At 34.9% G+C, this 17,653-nt stretch overlaps 2 protein-coding genes across 2 annotated transcripts; both read left to right on the top strand.

Annotated features, from left to right (window-relative positions):
- Nucleotides 1-321: 321 nt before the first annotated feature.
- Nucleotides 322-2,882, top strand: LOAG_06430 (CK1/TTBKL protein kinase; the record flags this gene model as incomplete). The annotated part of the gene is made up of 7 exons (XM_003141966.2): nucleotides 322-459; nucleotides 930-1,046; nucleotides 1,508-1,676; nucleotides 1,818-1,965; nucleotides 2,083-2,197; nucleotides 2,326-2,544; nucleotides 2,648-2,882. 7 exons carry the CDS (start codon nucleotides 322-324, stop codon nucleotides 2,801-2,803), a joined length of 1,062 nt encoding a protein of 353 aa, XP_003142014.1. The 3' UTR covers nucleotides 2,804-2,882.
- Nucleotides 2,883-4,134: 1,252 nt separating this feature from the next.
- Nucleotides 4,135-11,071, top strand: LOAG_06429 (hypothetical protein; the record flags this gene model as incomplete). The annotated part of the gene is made up of 22 exons (XM_020447143.1): nucleotides 4,135-4,245; nucleotides 4,524-4,683; nucleotides 4,783-4,898; nucleotides 4,968-5,143; nucleotides 5,351-5,456; nucleotides 5,538-5,697; nucleotides 5,885-5,983; nucleotides 6,099-6,223; nucleotides 6,397-6,502; nucleotides 6,924-7,055; nucleotides 7,130-7,320; nucleotides 7,441-7,538; nucleotides 7,836-7,966; nucleotides 8,059-8,208; nucleotides 8,304-8,476; nucleotides 8,611-8,808; nucleotides 8,919-9,029; nucleotides 9,122-9,258; nucleotides 9,332-9,521; nucleotides 9,746-9,931; nucleotides 10,269-10,430; nucleotides 10,618-11,071. 22 exons carry the CDS (start codon nucleotides 4,135-4,137, stop codon nucleotides 10,624-10,626), a joined length of 3,027 nt encoding a protein of 1,008 aa, XP_020302595.1. The 3' UTR covers nucleotides 10,627-11,071.
- Between the last annotated feature and the right edge of the window lie 6,582 nt (nucleotides 11,072-17,653).

The following is a 17,653-nucleotide window of genomic DNA, read 5'->3' as shown; positions in this document are numbered from 1 at the left end:
AGTTAAACGTGTCAACCCATGAAGTCAGACAGGAATATTCATCTAATTTATTTCTCCTTACGTCCCGTATTAGAGGAGCAAGGAGCTAGAACGACCGCACGTAGTTGCACTACCTGGTGTATATATGAATGAGATATACGATCTCATTCACAGTCAACATATATAGAGGAATTTATTGTGATCCAGCAAATTTACATATTCGTTGAGTAAGAATTTCCAGATGACCATAAAAGCATTATAAGGGTGAGGGAAAGATCGATACTCTTTGTTATTTGTTAGGAATTAACTTGGAGGCTCGAACGAAACAATAGGCCTGATTGGATGGATCTCATCGATATGTCCGAGGGCAAAGTAGTCAGTAAACGATGGGTTATCGATGAGAAGCTGGGCGAAGGTTCATGTGCTACCGTATACAAAGTGCACGATTTGAACGATACCCGAGTGAAAGCTGCCCTTAAAGTAGGCCAACCAATTAATCACCTTTCATGGGTTAGCAACAAAAAACCTGTCTTATCTGAATGACCTTTACTGAGATTCTCTCAATGTGTCAGCTCTACCACTTTGGCCTAGCTTTCCTACTGTCCGACAACAAGCCGATCACTGTGATAATCGGAGGACATATATATATATATATCACCTTATAAAAACATCAACGTCAGAGAGTCAGCTGAGCTTTTCATCAACGCCACGACATCATTAGCGATGGCAAGCTCTTTTGAAGGTTAACATCTAGTAAGAAGGTTTGTGAAATGTGTGATGCATGTCAAACTGGTACTATTTCACTGGCGCATTAACCGCCCTGCATTTTCAAACCTATCCTTCGGTTAGAAAACTAGTGATGTTCACTTGTGCTTCATCAGACCTTTTCCGACAAAAGCGGTGCTTCTATCTCCTGCTGCGTAATTAGTTCGATGGTCACAAATCTGCAGGTTGAAGCGCGTTCAGATGACAATTACAGCGTGTTGAAGAAGGAAGTAGCTGTCATGCGGAAGTTGCAATCTCGAAGGCATACTGTTCGAGTGGTATATGCTGCGCGTCGTGAATATGTCCTTTCTATTAAAACTTTTTACTTGGATGCTCCTTTTCCCTCAACTGTTTTTCTCTGTCATTATAATCTATTACTAGATACTTTTTCTCTAAGAAGTTCCGGATACCTTGTAGCATGAAAGGTAGACAATGTCAAAGCATGACGAATATATTTCTGGAGGTTAGGATCCGCCATTACACAGCAGCGGGAAGTCAGTCAGATCAGTGGCTTCAAGACTAACGTTTCATTCTTCTTACATTAATAGATATACAGCCATCCATATTATCTGGCATCTTTCTGTCATGGTACATCTGGAAGGAGAACTAGTATAGAATATTGGATAATCTCAATGATTGCCCTTTCGCCTTAATGACTAGTCCACATCGATACTTCTTCAAATTGATTTTTGTCATTAGAATAGTGAGGCCATATCACTTGACAAGACAATGAATAATTGCTTTGATGGAAATTGTATTACAGTATTCATACGTCGTAATGTCACTCTTGGGACCAAATTTGATACAGCTAAAAAAAATGTGCAAAGTAAACACATTTACTGCTGGGACAACAAATCGGATCGGAGTTCACGCACTATACGCTATAAAGCAGTTACATGAAATTGGTTATGTACATCGGGATATCAAACCAGGCTGGTCCATCAGCATTAATTGTAGCCCAAGGATAGCATAAAACAAAATAAAGTTTGCGTGTATGACAATGAGAAAATGGCATAGCCAATCTTTTCAAATTTTTTGGATATTTCAACTTTATATTGCTCTTCATTTTACAGCAAATATGGTTATCGGACGGCGTGGCCATGAAGCACGTATCATTTACCTAATTGATTACGGCATGGCACGAGAATATGCAATTTGGGAGGAAGGTTACGCACGAATTAGGCGACAGCGTGAGCATGTTCTTATGAGAGGTACAACAAGGTATACTCCAAGCTCTTCTGAATGAGATGCCTCAGCAAATATGCAGCTCATCTTAGATGGTAGTGATGATCATTTCCCTTTATGTTTAAGGATTTGTTATTCAACGTCTAAATTTAGGTATTGTTCTCCGGCAGTTCATGCCCGGATGGAGCAAGGAAGAAAAGATGATTTGTGGTCGTTGGTCTATGTTCTTGTCGAACTACACGCCGGACTGCCGTGGCGTGGTATCACAGTACGTGTTTCACGGAGATTTTTTTTGTGTCATTCAAATATAAAGATCACTGAGAAGTGAAAAATATCAAAATAAAATTTATAACTTTCATGAAGTTATCATGAATTAGTTATGTCATAGAATCACAGGAAAAGGAAGTGGGCATAATGAAGGATAAAATAACGGACGAAGTACTGATGGCAGATTGTCCTCCGGAATGGGTCCATATCCTGAAGTACATACGGACACTGACCTATGAATCAAGACCCGATTATAAGAAAATTTATGATTTGTTAATGAACTGCATGAAGCGGCTCAGTGTTTCCTTTTCTGATCCATATGACTGGGAAATGAATTTTTCTTCCAAGGTAAAGATTTTTTCAAACCCAAAACTTAAACACATCTCAAGCTTTTCCAAATAACAGAGATATTAGACTATGGATTAGAAACAAAATCCGTCGTTTTTTTCAGTCATCCCGAACCACAACTACGATTGGAACGACAAGAGCAACAGCAGTCATTACGAAAGATTCAGCGAACAGAAAATCCCTCAGTAACAGGCAACTGTACGATTTCCCACCCACTACGAATCCCAAAGAATTCGAGTGTAATGATATTGGAATATAACCAAAATACACAATTCCAAAATTGTTGAAATTCATCACGTGTTTCACTTAAAAATTATGCAGTAAATTTTATGGATCGATTTACAAACTAAACTTCGTGGATTGCAGCGAAATATATTTTAAATTTTCAAATTACTGAAAGAAATATATGGTCTAGAATTTGATGAGAAAATTAAGGTAGGTGTAAAAGAGTGGAATTTGTGGAGATCATAAAAGATGGAAAGCTCGAAATCAAGGAATTAATTGTTCAGGGAAGCATATCGAATTATTCATCGGTTAAGCTCCCTCTTCACACGAATACTTCGTCGTCATTACGTCTGTCGTCAGTACAGAGATAACTTCTTTGATATCTCATTCTATTTCCATTTTCATACTAATCGAGTACTTATGCAATACGTAAGTGGGCTTTTTCAACTGTTATAGTCGCTTATCTTCCTTAGAAAAGGTAAGCGAGAGATTTGAATCAACAGCGTCCTTTTGAAAAGATCCCAAATTCAATCTAAATGGAGCAGTAAATATGGGTGAGTCAGTCTTCCCAATAACATCCATTGATCCCGAAAACCGCAAGGTTATAAGGCGACTATAAGGTGACAACTTACACCCATACGATTAATACAACTTGAACTTTCATTTCACTTTGATTTCGTCAAAATCGCACAAAAATATTTATCTGTTTAGGATCACTTTGACAGCTTGCTTCTTCAAGTTGTGGAATTGTGTTTTCTAAATTTCCGGTGGTGTTAGTTGGTGAGGTACGGAGAAGTTTCAGGTCTCCTTCTTTGCGTTTAATTGTATGATAGCGAAGCACGGAAGAGATTCCATCAACTGTTATCTGTTACCCACTGCAGGGGTGCTCCTTGGAGTGTTTCAAACATGGCTAGGTTTCCACCAAGAATGTCCACTTACTTTCCCTTGTAGTGCTCTTTTGCTTTACTCATGTCATCGCACAGATTACTTATTTGTGATCAGTTACGTTTGGCAATAGAGGACACCTTCTGTTTTGATAGGAGTAAAAGCTAATCGTTATCTTTGTACCTATCAGATTGCTACTTAGTCACTTAATAAACATATGCCATAAAACATATCTCTTTCCACGCAACAATCGTATTCAAAATCATCTTTACAACAGTGATGATTTATTCTAGTCCGTTCAGGGTTATACGTGATGCAACTGGGTCATCCATGGTAACACCCAGTGTTTCTAGTTAGCCAATAGTTTAAGGGATGCATGGCTGAAATGTTGATGGAAGTGAATTGAGACTCAGTGGCTTATTATTACTTTCACATTTTACTCTGTCAAATTTTGCTTTCTATAGGTGACGTGAGTGTCTCATGGATAAAGATATGGAAATCTTCGATGTTTTTGCAGGAAGTAGTGGTTCACTATCATCCTGTAGTACTGGGAAGAAAAAACTATCGAGCGGATCTTTTCAAAAGGCAGAGGTAATTTGTTCTCCCAAATTTTCTTACCAAAGTCTTAACCAATTTATCTTAACCAATTTACTCTCGGTTGATTCAGATGTCATTATTGTTAATTCGAGTTCATCAAGATATTTTACTGTAATATTTCGCTCATTTTAATGTTTACGTTATTCTTTAAATTAACTTTTAAATCTTATATTAAATATTTTAATTTTTGTTACTTTTACTGACACATATATTAAAATGTTAATTATATGTAACGTGATTTGAATTTGCTTTTCGAAAAATATCATGTTTAGATGAATAAGAAGAGACAGATGGAAGCTCGTGAACGAGCCAACCAATTACTGGGACAGTTAGCGACAGGTAACGCTGCAAATAATATTAGGATGGTATCCAGCGATGATGATGATGATGATGATTGTGATCATGATTATGAGGCAGATGACAACGATACAGGTATCCTTACTTCAGTTGTATTAATTCAGTAAGTTTCAAGGACTTTTGCTTCATGTCAAAATGCTTCTTTTACATAAGTAAATAGGGGTTTTTTTGTAGGAGTGTTATCGAAAAGATCGAAAAATGAGACCAATGCAGAAGAGCTTCCTGGTTTAGCTTCCCATCCACGCAACAATATCAAAACTGTCGAAAGTGAAGGAAATTGTTCACATGAAGTAGTTTTACGATCTTTTAAAGTATTAAAATACGTTTTTGTTATTTCCCTTCGCACGAAATTTTTCTAGGTTGTTTTGCCACCAAATATGGAATATGTACCATTGAAGCCACGTACAACAGCTCCAGCCAAGATGTATGAGTTCCAGTTAGATGCCTTTCAACGGGAAGCAATCACGTGTATTGACAATAGCCATTCCGTTCTTGTGTCTGCTCATACTTCTGCTGGAAAAACTGTTGTTGCATTGTAAGTTTTTCGAAAGTCAGTGCTTAATGCGGGTTAGTACTCGTGGTTAGTACTCTAAAAACAGAATTTACAGAAAATGCACTTTTCCTTCCAAACTCTTTAAATTACGCAAGGTTCGGTAGCACCTTTTATTACGTGTTTAGGTAAATGGGGAAATTGAGACATTAAGATAAGCTGTATATAGAGTGTACTAAATTGTGTATTTAGATATGCGATAGCGATGTCTCTACGTGATAAGCAGCGCGTTATATATACTTCACCTATCAAAGCTTTGTCTAATCAGAAATATCGAGAATTGGAAGAAGAATTTGGTGTAAGTTTTTCTTGTTACTTACTTCATATCCATAATGGGAAAATGTCCTTATAACTTATTGTTTTTTTTAAATGATTGAAGGACGTAGGTTTGATGACTGGTGACAATACACTGAATCCGGATGCTTCTTGCATTGTTATGACTACAGAAATTTTGCGATCAATGTTATATCGTGGTTCAGAGATTATGAGGGAAGTTGGATGGGTTATTTTCGATGAAATTCACTATATGCGCGATAAAGGTTTGTAATTTTCGGAAATTTACTTCTGATGTTGATGAATTTTTAGTCAGTAGGAATGAAAGACTGTCTTTAGTGTTAAACATCTGTTCTGAAAGAGAATTGATAGGAACGAGTCAACAACTGTAAAGTGGACCAAGAGATTAGAAATTTGCGTTTTAAAGAACTGTTCATGATATTTATTTTCTAGAACGTGGCGTTGTATGGGAAGAAACAATTATTTTGCTACCCGACACTGTACACTATGTTTTTCTTTCCGCTACGATCCCAAATGCAAGGCAATTTGCAGGTCAGTCTTGCTTAAAGTGCAGTGCTGAAAAAGATGAACGAGTTTTTGTTTTGGTGAGGTGTTCGTGAAATTATACCGTCTTATTTCCTTATATTTAATAAAAATGATTTTGCAGACTGGGTAGTTTATCTTCACGATCAACCGGTTCATGTCATATATACCGACTACCGTCCAGTACCTTTGCAACACTTCATATATCCAGCGGGCGGTTCAGGCCTGTATGAAGTTGTAAATATGCAGGTAAGTTTGGAAAAACACTTGCTCTTTTCGGTTACTTATATTCTTTATTGTCTTCTTTGAAGTGATTCTATTTGACGTTTCTTTACAACTGTTTGTTTGCATCCTAAGATTTGTTACAGTTTTGTTTTTATGCCAATATAGTGGTTTTCTCCACTTTTTAAAAAATATCTTAGGGAATTTTCCGAGAAGATAAATTTACCGAAGCAATGAATGTATTGTCACAAGTGGGAGATGCAGGGCATGGTGGAATCAACAAAGGAAAGAAAGGTGGAACATCAGGTAATTTTATGATTGATTTCCGTGCCACTTATTCTAAAGGTTTATCGTCCAATACTTCAAAGTTGCTTTTTTTGATTCTTTATATTGTGGTTTTTATTCATTTGTTTTGTTCTGTAATGCCGTTCCAGATAAAAATGTCAAAAAAGTAGTTGGTCGTATTGCTGTTTACAAATATACTTTATCTGATTTCCCTAAATTCCTTTTATCGCCTGTTTGACAGCAGATGGTTTTTATTAGAATCTACGGGAGTTCAAAAAAGTTCATGACAAGGCACTATCCTTCAGACAAAGTTTTGCAGAACCAAGTGAATTTACAGGACAGGATTTTCGGATGTCCTAGCATTTCAGATCTATTTGTCAATGTAATCAGTTTTCGTCAAAAAATTGTATGTTTTAAAAACATTCAATTTTCACATATCTAGGCACACCTCATGTGGTGAATATAATACGTACGCTTAAGGAACGTGATATGATTCCAGTCATCATTTTCTCATTCAGTCGAAAAGAGTGTGAAGCATATGCAACGCAAATGACGAATTTGGATTTCAATACAGGTGAGTTTCTTTTCTGTTCTTTCGAAGAGATTTTAGCTTCAATATTTGTCAGCAGCATTTACATAATCTTTTAGAAGACGAAAAAGCGAAGGTAAAAGAAATATTTGTTAATGCAATCAGTTTATTATCTGACGAAGACAGCAAATTACCTGAAATTGGACGAGTATTACCATTATTATTGCGTGGTATTGGAGTGCATCATTCGGGTTTGCTGCCAATTGTTAAGGAAGTGATCGAGATTTTATTCGGAGAGGGTTTGATCAAAGTAAGTAGTTTAACGTGTCAAAATTTATCTTCTGGTGGATTTACTGAAATCTGTTTTATTGAAATCTTAGGCATAAATAAGACAGATGCTAAGATGTATACGAATGAAAGTATTTTACAGACTCTGTTTGCTACTGAAACTTTTGCCATGGGTTTAAATATGCCTGCGCGGACGGTGCTGTTCACATCGGCAAGAAAATTCGATGGAAAAGATTACAGGTTTGTTCTAGGAATTGTTTTTATTTGCTGGTATATTTGGTGTGTTCTTTACTTTACAGTCATTTATAAGTAAAATTAACAGTTTGTTACCTACGGTTGGTTGTAGAATTGTGAGTCTTTGCTTTTTGATGATTTACTTCAAGTACTCAAATACACTTTAGTACTATATATGATTCCTAGGGAAGTTATTTATGCAGATAGAGTCACCTAATTCACGTAGGTATAGTCAGGTGGATATACCCAAAGTTTTTAATATTTTTCCGGTTACTCCATTCCGTTTAAATCCTGTATTTTCAGGTGGATTACATCGGGTGAATATATCCAAATGAGTGGGCGAGCTGGACGTCGAGGTAAAGACGATCGCGGCCTTGTGATACTAATGGTCGATCAGCAGATGGGACAGGATGTAGCTAAACAGATTATTAAAGGTTAACCTCTTATAATAGAATTTCGTTTTTATATCCGTTTTTGAAATTTACAAAGAATTTTCATTTTCCCCACCGATCTCATTATATTTTAGGTGCACCAGACCCGCTTAATTCGCAGTTTCGTTTGACGTATAATATGGTTCTGAACTTGCTTCGAGTTGAAGGCATCAATCCTGAATTTATGCTGGAGAATTCATTTTATCAGTTCCAGAATTATGATGCCCTACCGCAACTCTATGGAAGTTTGTTACATTAGTGTTGATTGTTATATGGAAGTTTTATATGAATTTATTCAGTTTCAGTCTACTGACAGCAGCACCAAATTTCAAATTTGCAGACGTGGAAAGAAAGAAGGAGGAACTTGCTGCCTATAAAATTGACAGAGAAACAGAAATATCAGGTTATTATCAAATGGAAAAACAGGTTGATGTATTAAAAGAAGCCGTAAAAGAGGTCGTTATGAAGCCTAAGCATCTTATACCCTTTCTTCAAGCTGGGCGTTTGCTTCACGTTTGTTTTTTTTTTTTAAATCGTCATATTTTCCTTGTCTCTACTTCAATTTGAATTTACTCTTTGTATTCTTCATTTCCAGTTTTAACTCGAAACCGTTAAATGTTCATTAAGACAGTCATGTGGATTTTCAGATTGTTTCAAACGATAAAGATTTTGGATGGGCGGCTCTGTTGGACTTCCACAAAAAAGCGAACCCGGTTGATCCTCTTGGCTTGGACTTGATGTACGTACTAGATGTATTGATGTTACTGTCTGCAGAAAGTGCGAAAAACTTGTCAGATATTACACAGTTGCGACCACCTAATGCGAATGAGAAGGGAGTTGTAGAGGTCATTATTTGATTTCGTGAATTTTTATTATTCACCGGAGACGTACCGGATTAAATCAGAACTACCTTCCTAACTTCTGAATAATACTGAGAATGAGTTGAAATGTTTAGGTTGTATCTGTCGCGATCAGTTGTGTATCTGAAATAAGTGCGGCACGCGTAAAGTTACCGCAGAACCTGAAAGCATATGAAGGAAAACAAAGTGCTGGTCGCGTTATAAAAGTAACTATTTTATAATCTAATTTAATTAAAACGAAATATTCCAATTGTTATTATTTCATCGATGTTTTTCCATACTATTTACGACGTTCCAGGAAGTTTTGAAAAGGTTCAACGGAATTATGCCTTTGCTTGATCCACTGAACGATATGAAAATAAATGATTTAGTGCTGCAGGAAAATATTTCTAAGTTGCAAGCACTGGAAAAGAGAAAGGATAGCCATCCTTTGAGGTATGTTTATCTCCAATTTAATATTTAGATAGCATTGGTGATTGCGGTTTTCTAATTAATGGAAGCAGTTCAGGGCGAATAGTAAATTTGACGAAATCTACAAGCAGTATGAAAAGAAGCTAGAGTTGGAAGCGGAACTGAAGGTGGCAAAAACTGAGCTAAAGAAAGCGCAAAGTTTATTGCAGCTGGATGAGTTGAAATGTCGCAAGCGTGTGCTTCGAAGATTGCAATATTGTGACGAAAATGATGTTATTACACAAAAGGTTAAGGATGCGATTAGTATTGAAAGTATTTAATGTAGATTTTTAGGGAAGCGCCAAAATAAAATGGTTCCTAATATATTACTGTTGTCTTATTATGTCCGCTTAATTTGGAATCTTAAATTTTCGCAGCATTTTTTTACAGTGAGTGAGCTGGATGAACATCAAAGCATGATTTCTGCCTCATATTTAAATGATTTCGAGTGGGATATTTTCTTTCATTCCAGGGGCGTGTCTCGTGTGAAGTAAGTGCTGCAGATGAGCTGATGTTAACGGAGATGATGTTTGGTGGCATATTTACCGAGCTTGCTACTCCGCAATTGGCAGCTTTGCTTTCGTGTTTTGTATTTGAAGAAAAAGCAGGGGGAACAAAACTAGCAGATGATCTCAGTGGGTGTTTGAGAGCAATGCAAGTGAGCTATTTTATTATTGTTAAGATTAAGGAATACTTCAACCTGCTTTCATTTAAGTGACCCAGTTTTAATTTTTCATTGACATTAAAAGTAAAACTTGTATTAACTCAAATCCTGTTTGGTCCGCTACATCAAGTTCTTGCTTTTTAAATTTGAAAGGAATTTTTGGTAGACTATTTGTTTTCGATATCTAGAGAAAACTTACCGTCGCAAGGATTGGGCTACGGTCTAATAAGCTTGAATGCTTCCGCGTTTGGTCAGTTTCTGCGGTTTATGCCGAGTAAGGTTATTCTTGTTTTTATTTTTCGCTTTCGAATCATTTTTTGAATCGTTCCAGGAATACGCTAGACGCATTGCGAAGGTGACAAAGGAATCAAAGCTTGAGATTGATGAAGACAAATATGTGGAGTCGTTTAAGCCGCATTTGATGGATGTAGTCCATGCATGGTGTACTGGTGCTTCTTTTGCTGAAATTTTAAAAAAACGGATGTTTTTGAAGGTATCAATAGCTTATCTTTTTTGTATTACATGTGTTTTGTATATATTTTGTGCGTGCGTGTGTGTCTGTCTGTATATGTGTATGTGTTATGTTTTGTTGGTTATTTTATATCCAGATACTGAGGACAGCTGACTACTGAAGCTACTTTTTTTTTTCATTACCCTCTATTTCTTTTTACCAAATTCAGGTTCAATAATTCGCTGCATGCGACGTTTGGAGGAATTATTGCGTGAGATGGTGGGTGCTTCAAAAGCAATCGGAAATGGGGATCTGGAAGCACGTTTTGAAGAAGCACGAGTGCTTTTGAAACGTGATATCGTTTTTACGGCATCATTATATTTATAACGGATTGAATAATTTCCTTAAAGTGTTGGACCAATTGTTGCAGTTATTTACGTGATCTCATTTTCACTAAAGTGTTTCTCTGCATCTGTTGTTAAATAGATTATGAGAAGATGTGAAAAAAAAGGAAAGAAAGAAAAAACTGTTTGGCAAATGTCTGGGTCGGCATCGCGTTGATAATGGTCGTTTATCATTTTATCGTTCCGTTGAAGATACTGCTGTCCATTTTAATCAATCTGGCACCATCAGCTGACCAGGAGAGTGGTTCTAAAGCGTCTGATATTATTTTTCGTTCTAAGCATCTGATATTATTTTTCGTTTTTCTTAATTTGTTGTAGATCTTCAAAAGATGAGAATGTTTTTGATGCTTTTTTGTATTGTGTTCGATTATATCAATTGGCCAGTTGGAGTTTCTACTTTTTTGTTCAACTAAATTGTATTTTCATAGATTTCGTCATGCGAAACGAAATTAGAATTCGTCATACGCAACAAAATGCGAAATAGGAAGCCTGAGTTAAGTTCGATACGAATCTAGTCTGTGTAGAGTGGAGGGACTATCAGTAAAGGTAAGCAAGGAGGTTTCTGCATGATATGCTTTGAAATTTATTTGATGGTTTACCTGTTCCTATTTTTACTCTACTCTTCGACAGAAGGGAGAGCGCAAATGAAGAAGGTAAAATTGTTCCAGAGTACTCTGGTATGGAAAAACTAGTAGTGTAAACATAACGCAAAAATCCGCAGGTCAGAAAACACAACGGCCTTACCACAAAGTAATTTCCTGGTAGAATGTGTTTAAAATGGCAACTTCACGAGTCACTATTATTTTTACTGTTAAAATGATTCGAAGGATTTTTCAGTACTCACTGGGAAACTATCCGATGAGCGGTTGCATGAATTGGAATTCAACGTGTGACGCATCATTTCCTTAACAGAGCAGCATCGACCATTTTGAGCACATCATCCATTTTTAGAATTGACTTCACTTAACATAAGATTTAGCCAATATGGTAGTGAATAATTCCGGGCATGGTTTTTAGTTTTAATTTTGATAACTTGTTTCTTGACGATCTTTGACTTCTATTTCTTGTTCTTGTTTCCTGCTAAGACTTTCTACTTAAGTTTATCTTGCTACATTAAAAGTCATCATTAATTTCGTTACTTTATGAACTTATTAGCGGAATGATTTCAAAATTTAGGTACTACTGTAAAATGACAAATGTAGCGACGTACAACGGAAAGTATGTATTATTTGCAAACGCTATATTCTTCTCTGTTCGGAATGTTTACCGCTACCATCGACTATGTATGTATTTGTGAAAGTTTCATCTTTTCGTATGTGCTCATATTTCTGCAATACTCTGTTGACCTGTTGACCTCTTTGAGTTCAACTATCTGCATCCAGAATATATATGGTAAGCAAATGATAAGCGACATATAGTTTGTTATCAATCAATGGCCAGTGTTTGTTACATTAGAACCATGAAATTATAAGCAAATGTGAAACAACCACAAAGTTTTCTAAACTGACAGTGCACATATTGGCCTGAATCCGGTTTATCGAAGACTCAAGAGGAAACCCTAACGAACTGTTACAGATTTTGCCATGATATAAATCCTTTATGCATTATTGCATGCGAATGCATCCGTCTACACTGGATTATGATCGAAGAATGTGGACTTGGCACACGTTCAGCAGCGCTTTTCAATTGCCAACAGTATAATAGCATTTCAACATGGATTACCTAGAGAGGAAATATTTTTCATTTGTTATGGTCTTGGTAAATAAATAAGATGGAGCTAGAACAATCAATATTTTACTTATTCTGTATTTAAAGAGGGAGTTTGACAAACCGTGAGATCATGGACTCTCTTTCTATATGAGCACGCGAACTATGCTGGTGAATTGGGTAGAAGGTGATAGAAGGTGATAAATGACCAGTTAATAGTTAAAAGTTCAGTCACTGGCATACTACTGCTAAGTACGGGGTTACACACAATATCAAACAGTCAGTATTTGGCTGTGTCCAATTTCTTCCAAATGCACAATAACTAGTAATAATATGGCTGTAAGAAGTAAGAATTGATTAGATAGTTCCGGTGAAAATCCAAATTAATTTTTTTGAAAATCCAAATCAGTTCTTCGAAACTATGTCAAAATGCGTCGATGATTCTAGTTGTTGATCGATTCAGGCAAAGTATTTAGGGCAGCACATTTGCTATTCTGTTCATTAGAGTCACTGGAATTCATAACTCATACGAAGTTGAATTCCCGAGTATTGCATCGATTTATCGCCATTCATACCGCATTCAATAAATATGAGTTCGATCGATGCATAAGTGATTACTTTGAAATAAAATGCAGCAATTTTATGCTGTTTTTGGAAGTTGGAAATTCATTTTGTAAATATGATTTCAAGATTTCCTATTCCAATCACGACAAAATATCTAGAAATCCATTTCAGAAAACGGCATGAACATTTAAAAACATCTATAAAGGTGCTTGATAAGTAGTAAGGAATGGAAGTATTGTTGATGTTGTTTTTGTTGCTATTGGCGTCTATTAGTCTGCTTCGATGCGCTTATTGTGCAATAAACCTTGACGATCAAGGGGTGATAGATTTGTTACCTTTCACTGAACGTTCCCTATAAAAGAGATTTCTAAAAAAAAGACACCGTAACAATGTGTTGTCTTTGACTGTTATTTATGTTGACAAATGCATTTGTACTTTTTCTTCAACAAGCTGTTTCTAACCGTTATAGGATATTTCTGTTGCACTGACTCGAATCTCTTCAAAATGTTAAACTTCTCCGTACTATCTCCTTTGCTACTTATCTTCCTGTATTGCGAATTTAGTTTTATATTTCATCGAAACACAGTCAGCAACGTCGATAACCACGTAACAAAGAATAATCAAATGTCTGTTTATTGTTATTGCTCTGATTTTGATTTCACTATCCAATAGTTTTACACTCCAAGTGAGACCAGATAATGCGTCATTATGAAAACAGAGTTGCTCATCCTTAACACCTAGGGAAAGTTCGTTGCATGGTTATCGACATTGATGAATTACGATTCGTGAGTCGTATGAAGGCTCGTCCGAATGATAAAACTACAGGACTAGGAAGGACAATTCAATTTTTAACGGAAATTTCAGTTTAAGATATATGACAGCACATCTTTAGTTTGTTAAGGCAATAACTGCTGAAGGTGATGCTTAGAACTATTTGGTAACAAATTTATTGTATATTATCAGTTATGCTGTTTATAATATAATTGCAACATAGAACGGAAGAGGGAGATTGAGTCTTAGTTGATAGATATAAAGCGCTCCTTTTTACCCTTTGTTCTTTTATTGGCCAAACTAAATTTCGAAATGGTGAAATAAAATTTCTCTTATGATTTTCAAAAGTACAGAAATGGTGAAGCAATACCATTTTTAGCATTAGTTATGAATTATCATTTTAATGCCAACAATCCTACATGGCTGTTTTTGTTCGGTATGTAAGTCAAACTTAGATGACTAGTCGTGTAGCTATTTCAATGAGAACAATTTGTGAACCATAACACTTTGTCCTTAATTGTTTGTTTCCTCTCTATAAGTTCTACAAATTATTTTGAGCATGTTTTGCATCCGTTATTATTGCCAAGTGGATAATTTAATAAGAGAAAGATGCCATAATTTTATAAGGTAATTAGAGTCAAAGATGGTTTGGACGAACGAGTGGGAAAGTTTGAAAAAAGATGCAAAGAGAATGAATAATAAGAATTACGGAATGACATTCATTTTTCTTAATTCATAAATGCGCTTTTGGTAAATTTGTAGCAAAGATAATTAAAATTTATTGCAAAATTGATAATGTTATTCTTTATATGACATAACGTAAAGGAACATATTTATCGGAGAGAATGAAATGAATTAAACTCTTGTCATGAATTCCATAATGATAAAACTTTCTTTTACAGTAAGAATAATTGAAATTTCGGGAACGAATCTTGTCTCCAAATCCAAAATTGGAACAGAAAAAAAGAAACCTTTGCAAATATTAATGATTTTAAAAATACATTTTTTACTGTGAATTCGATAATGCACTAATGGCTTTCTTCAAATATTCTCAATAGTGTCTAATTATTAAATTTACCCATTATCATGTCACTACTTTGCTTTGCATTTGTTAAGCTACTCATTTTCACGTCACTATTATCTTAAGTGTTTATATTACTTTTCCATTTATATTTGGAAAACAGTTCTCTTCTCCTAATCTATCAATAATGATAATAAACAAAAATAGATGATAACCATATGGCAATTACAGTCATATTTAGCATCGTGATTGTAATAATGATTATCATAATGCTATGAGATTTAAAACGTAGAACGATAGTTTCATGAAGTAAAATTATTATTGATTAAATTTAAGGTTTGGATGTGACTTATGTGTATGAGAAATAGAAACAATGTCTTTACACTGTTTCTGAATATTTAGCCAATTATAATGGTTTGATAGTTGTGATTACGTGAGGGACGATAATTGATTGTATACTTAAAGAGAAATATGGGGAAGATGGAAAGAAGACTTCACTGTTGTCACTGACAACTTGGCGAGTGTCCCATGCTGCGGAGATGGATGGATCACTTGCATTTTGACAGTTAGACCGATACAATAGTGAAGATGAAAGGAAAAATATGAGCAGATTCTTCTTACTGCAGAGATACCATAATCAGGATTGAATAATTCTTTCAATCGATAATGCGGTTAATTTCTTTTGAATCAGAGTCCTGTAATGTGGAGAAAAAGAGGAATGGATGGATGTACGTGGTAGCGATAAGCTGATGTATGGAATGACCTTCAAAGCAATGAAGCAAACTCACTTTTCAACCAGTCTTGACCACGTGTAATTAACCTGGATTGATCGTGCTGTTAATTCAAACGAGTTGTCACATTTAGTAATACAGAATATGATTTAGGGTGACATCGAGATTGTCGGAAGTCTGATTATACGAATCGTTCAGAATTGAATATCAATTAAAAATTTCATATGCTTATAAAAACAAATCTTTCCTATGTATCATCACATAATTGGCTGCAAGAATTCATCTTTTATAAATGAAATTTTAAGTTAGAAAGTCAATAAGTACGATCCCTTCATAAAATATTCAAAAAATAAAAAACATCTCAAAATCACTTGCTAAAATATGCTAAATATTTATACTTGAGGCAAAATCATACGAGAAAATTAAATTTGAATTAAATTATTGGTAAATTCTCTGTAAATTAAAATATTTTAGCCTACGAACAAAGAACGACAAAAATTGGCTGTCGTAATGCAAAAGAATATGAGGTCAAATGAAGTTATAAAGGTTGGATTATAAAATAAGTTTGCATATTTCAATAACTGATTAAATAGCTGCATAATCACCAGCATTTCCATTCACTGATTTAACAATTATACTCAGATATCAAAATTATTCGTCTTGAATATTTCGGTATCAAATTTTTTCAACAACTAATAATATTACTGGAGAGGTAAATGATGACCCTCGTCTATTCCAACCAGAGAATTCCTTTCTCAACAAAATTCACTGACGTACTGCATCCAATCTCTGTCCTTTGCTTACCATCTCATTAAATTTAACTCATTTTTTTGAATAAAAACAAATACATACATATAACTTTTTTGAAATTAATTTTGTGAAGTTTATAAAGTTAGAAGCTAGTTGTATAAGCAGTAAATTATTTGTAGAAAAGGAAATATGAAAATTTTGCAGAATACGATAACGGTATCAATTATAACCAATGTATTTATGAAATTAGGTAAGACTATATACAACAGATTGCTTTAGTTATATCCTCACTTAATTAGTAGATAACTGATTTTTTAGACTGCACTACTTAATTACTAATTAATCAGCCAGTTGATCATTTGTAATTGAAAAATAAATCATTTCGAAGTTTACCCAAAAGTAATTTATCAATCACAAATTGTAGCACTACATATTTTTTTGCATCTAGTAGTATAAAAATATTAATCTTTACTTCTAGCTGGTTATGCAGAAGTGACAACGAAATCCATTGAATGGTCGCTACGATTGTTGATTAGTCATTAATATAATTAAAATAAGCATTAACATTATATAATGAAGGAGTAATGCTTTTAAAAAAGAATAATATTTATGTGGTGAATAATAGAGAAGCAAACATGAAGAAAAACAAATGAGTACCGTAATCCAGTGATATGTTCCAGAAAAAGTGTTGTTAACCAAATGATGACATAAAGAGACATGCGTATTGCTCGCTGTATGCCGTCTTCTGGAATACCATGAAAGCCTAACCATTGGTTGATATGGCTCATTCAACTCCCGCCCATATAAGTGAACTGGTTGCGTCCCGACAATACTTGCGACAGTTATCAAACGATCGCCTCGCCTCCTACTCGTTGGTTGACACATACAAATGTGTGTTCATATTTATGTTGTATTGGATAGAAATGAGTTGTTTGATGATAATTTGCTCATTTCTTTGACTACTACCACCCATATTACAGTCCTTCCTCATATTTCTCCATCTTAATTCAGTTCAGCTTGCAGTGTCCTTTTCTTTCCTAACATTCCTGAAGAGATTTTGTCCTAAATCTTAAGCAGCAGCACAGTTACAACAACCGTATCACACACCTATTTGCTGCCATAAAGTTTCTAATGCCAAGACCTGGAAAAAACTCTTACGATGATCAGGTAAACATCTGAAATTGCAATTCATCTATCCACTCCTTGTAATTAGACATATATATACATATATATATATATATATATATATATATATATATATATATATATATATATATATATATATATATATATATATATATATATATATATATATAT

The sequence above is a fragment of the Loa loa genome (genome assembly GCF_000183805.2).
Source record: "Loa loa unplaced genomic scaffold supercont3.9, whole genome shotgun sequence".
In the NCBI taxonomy this organism is placed as follows: Eukaryota; Metazoa; Nematoda; class Chromadorea; order Rhabditida; family Onchocercidae; genus Loa; species Loa loa.
Note: the sequence above shows the minus strand (reverse complement) of the source record. Positions and strands in the feature narration are given on the sequence as shown.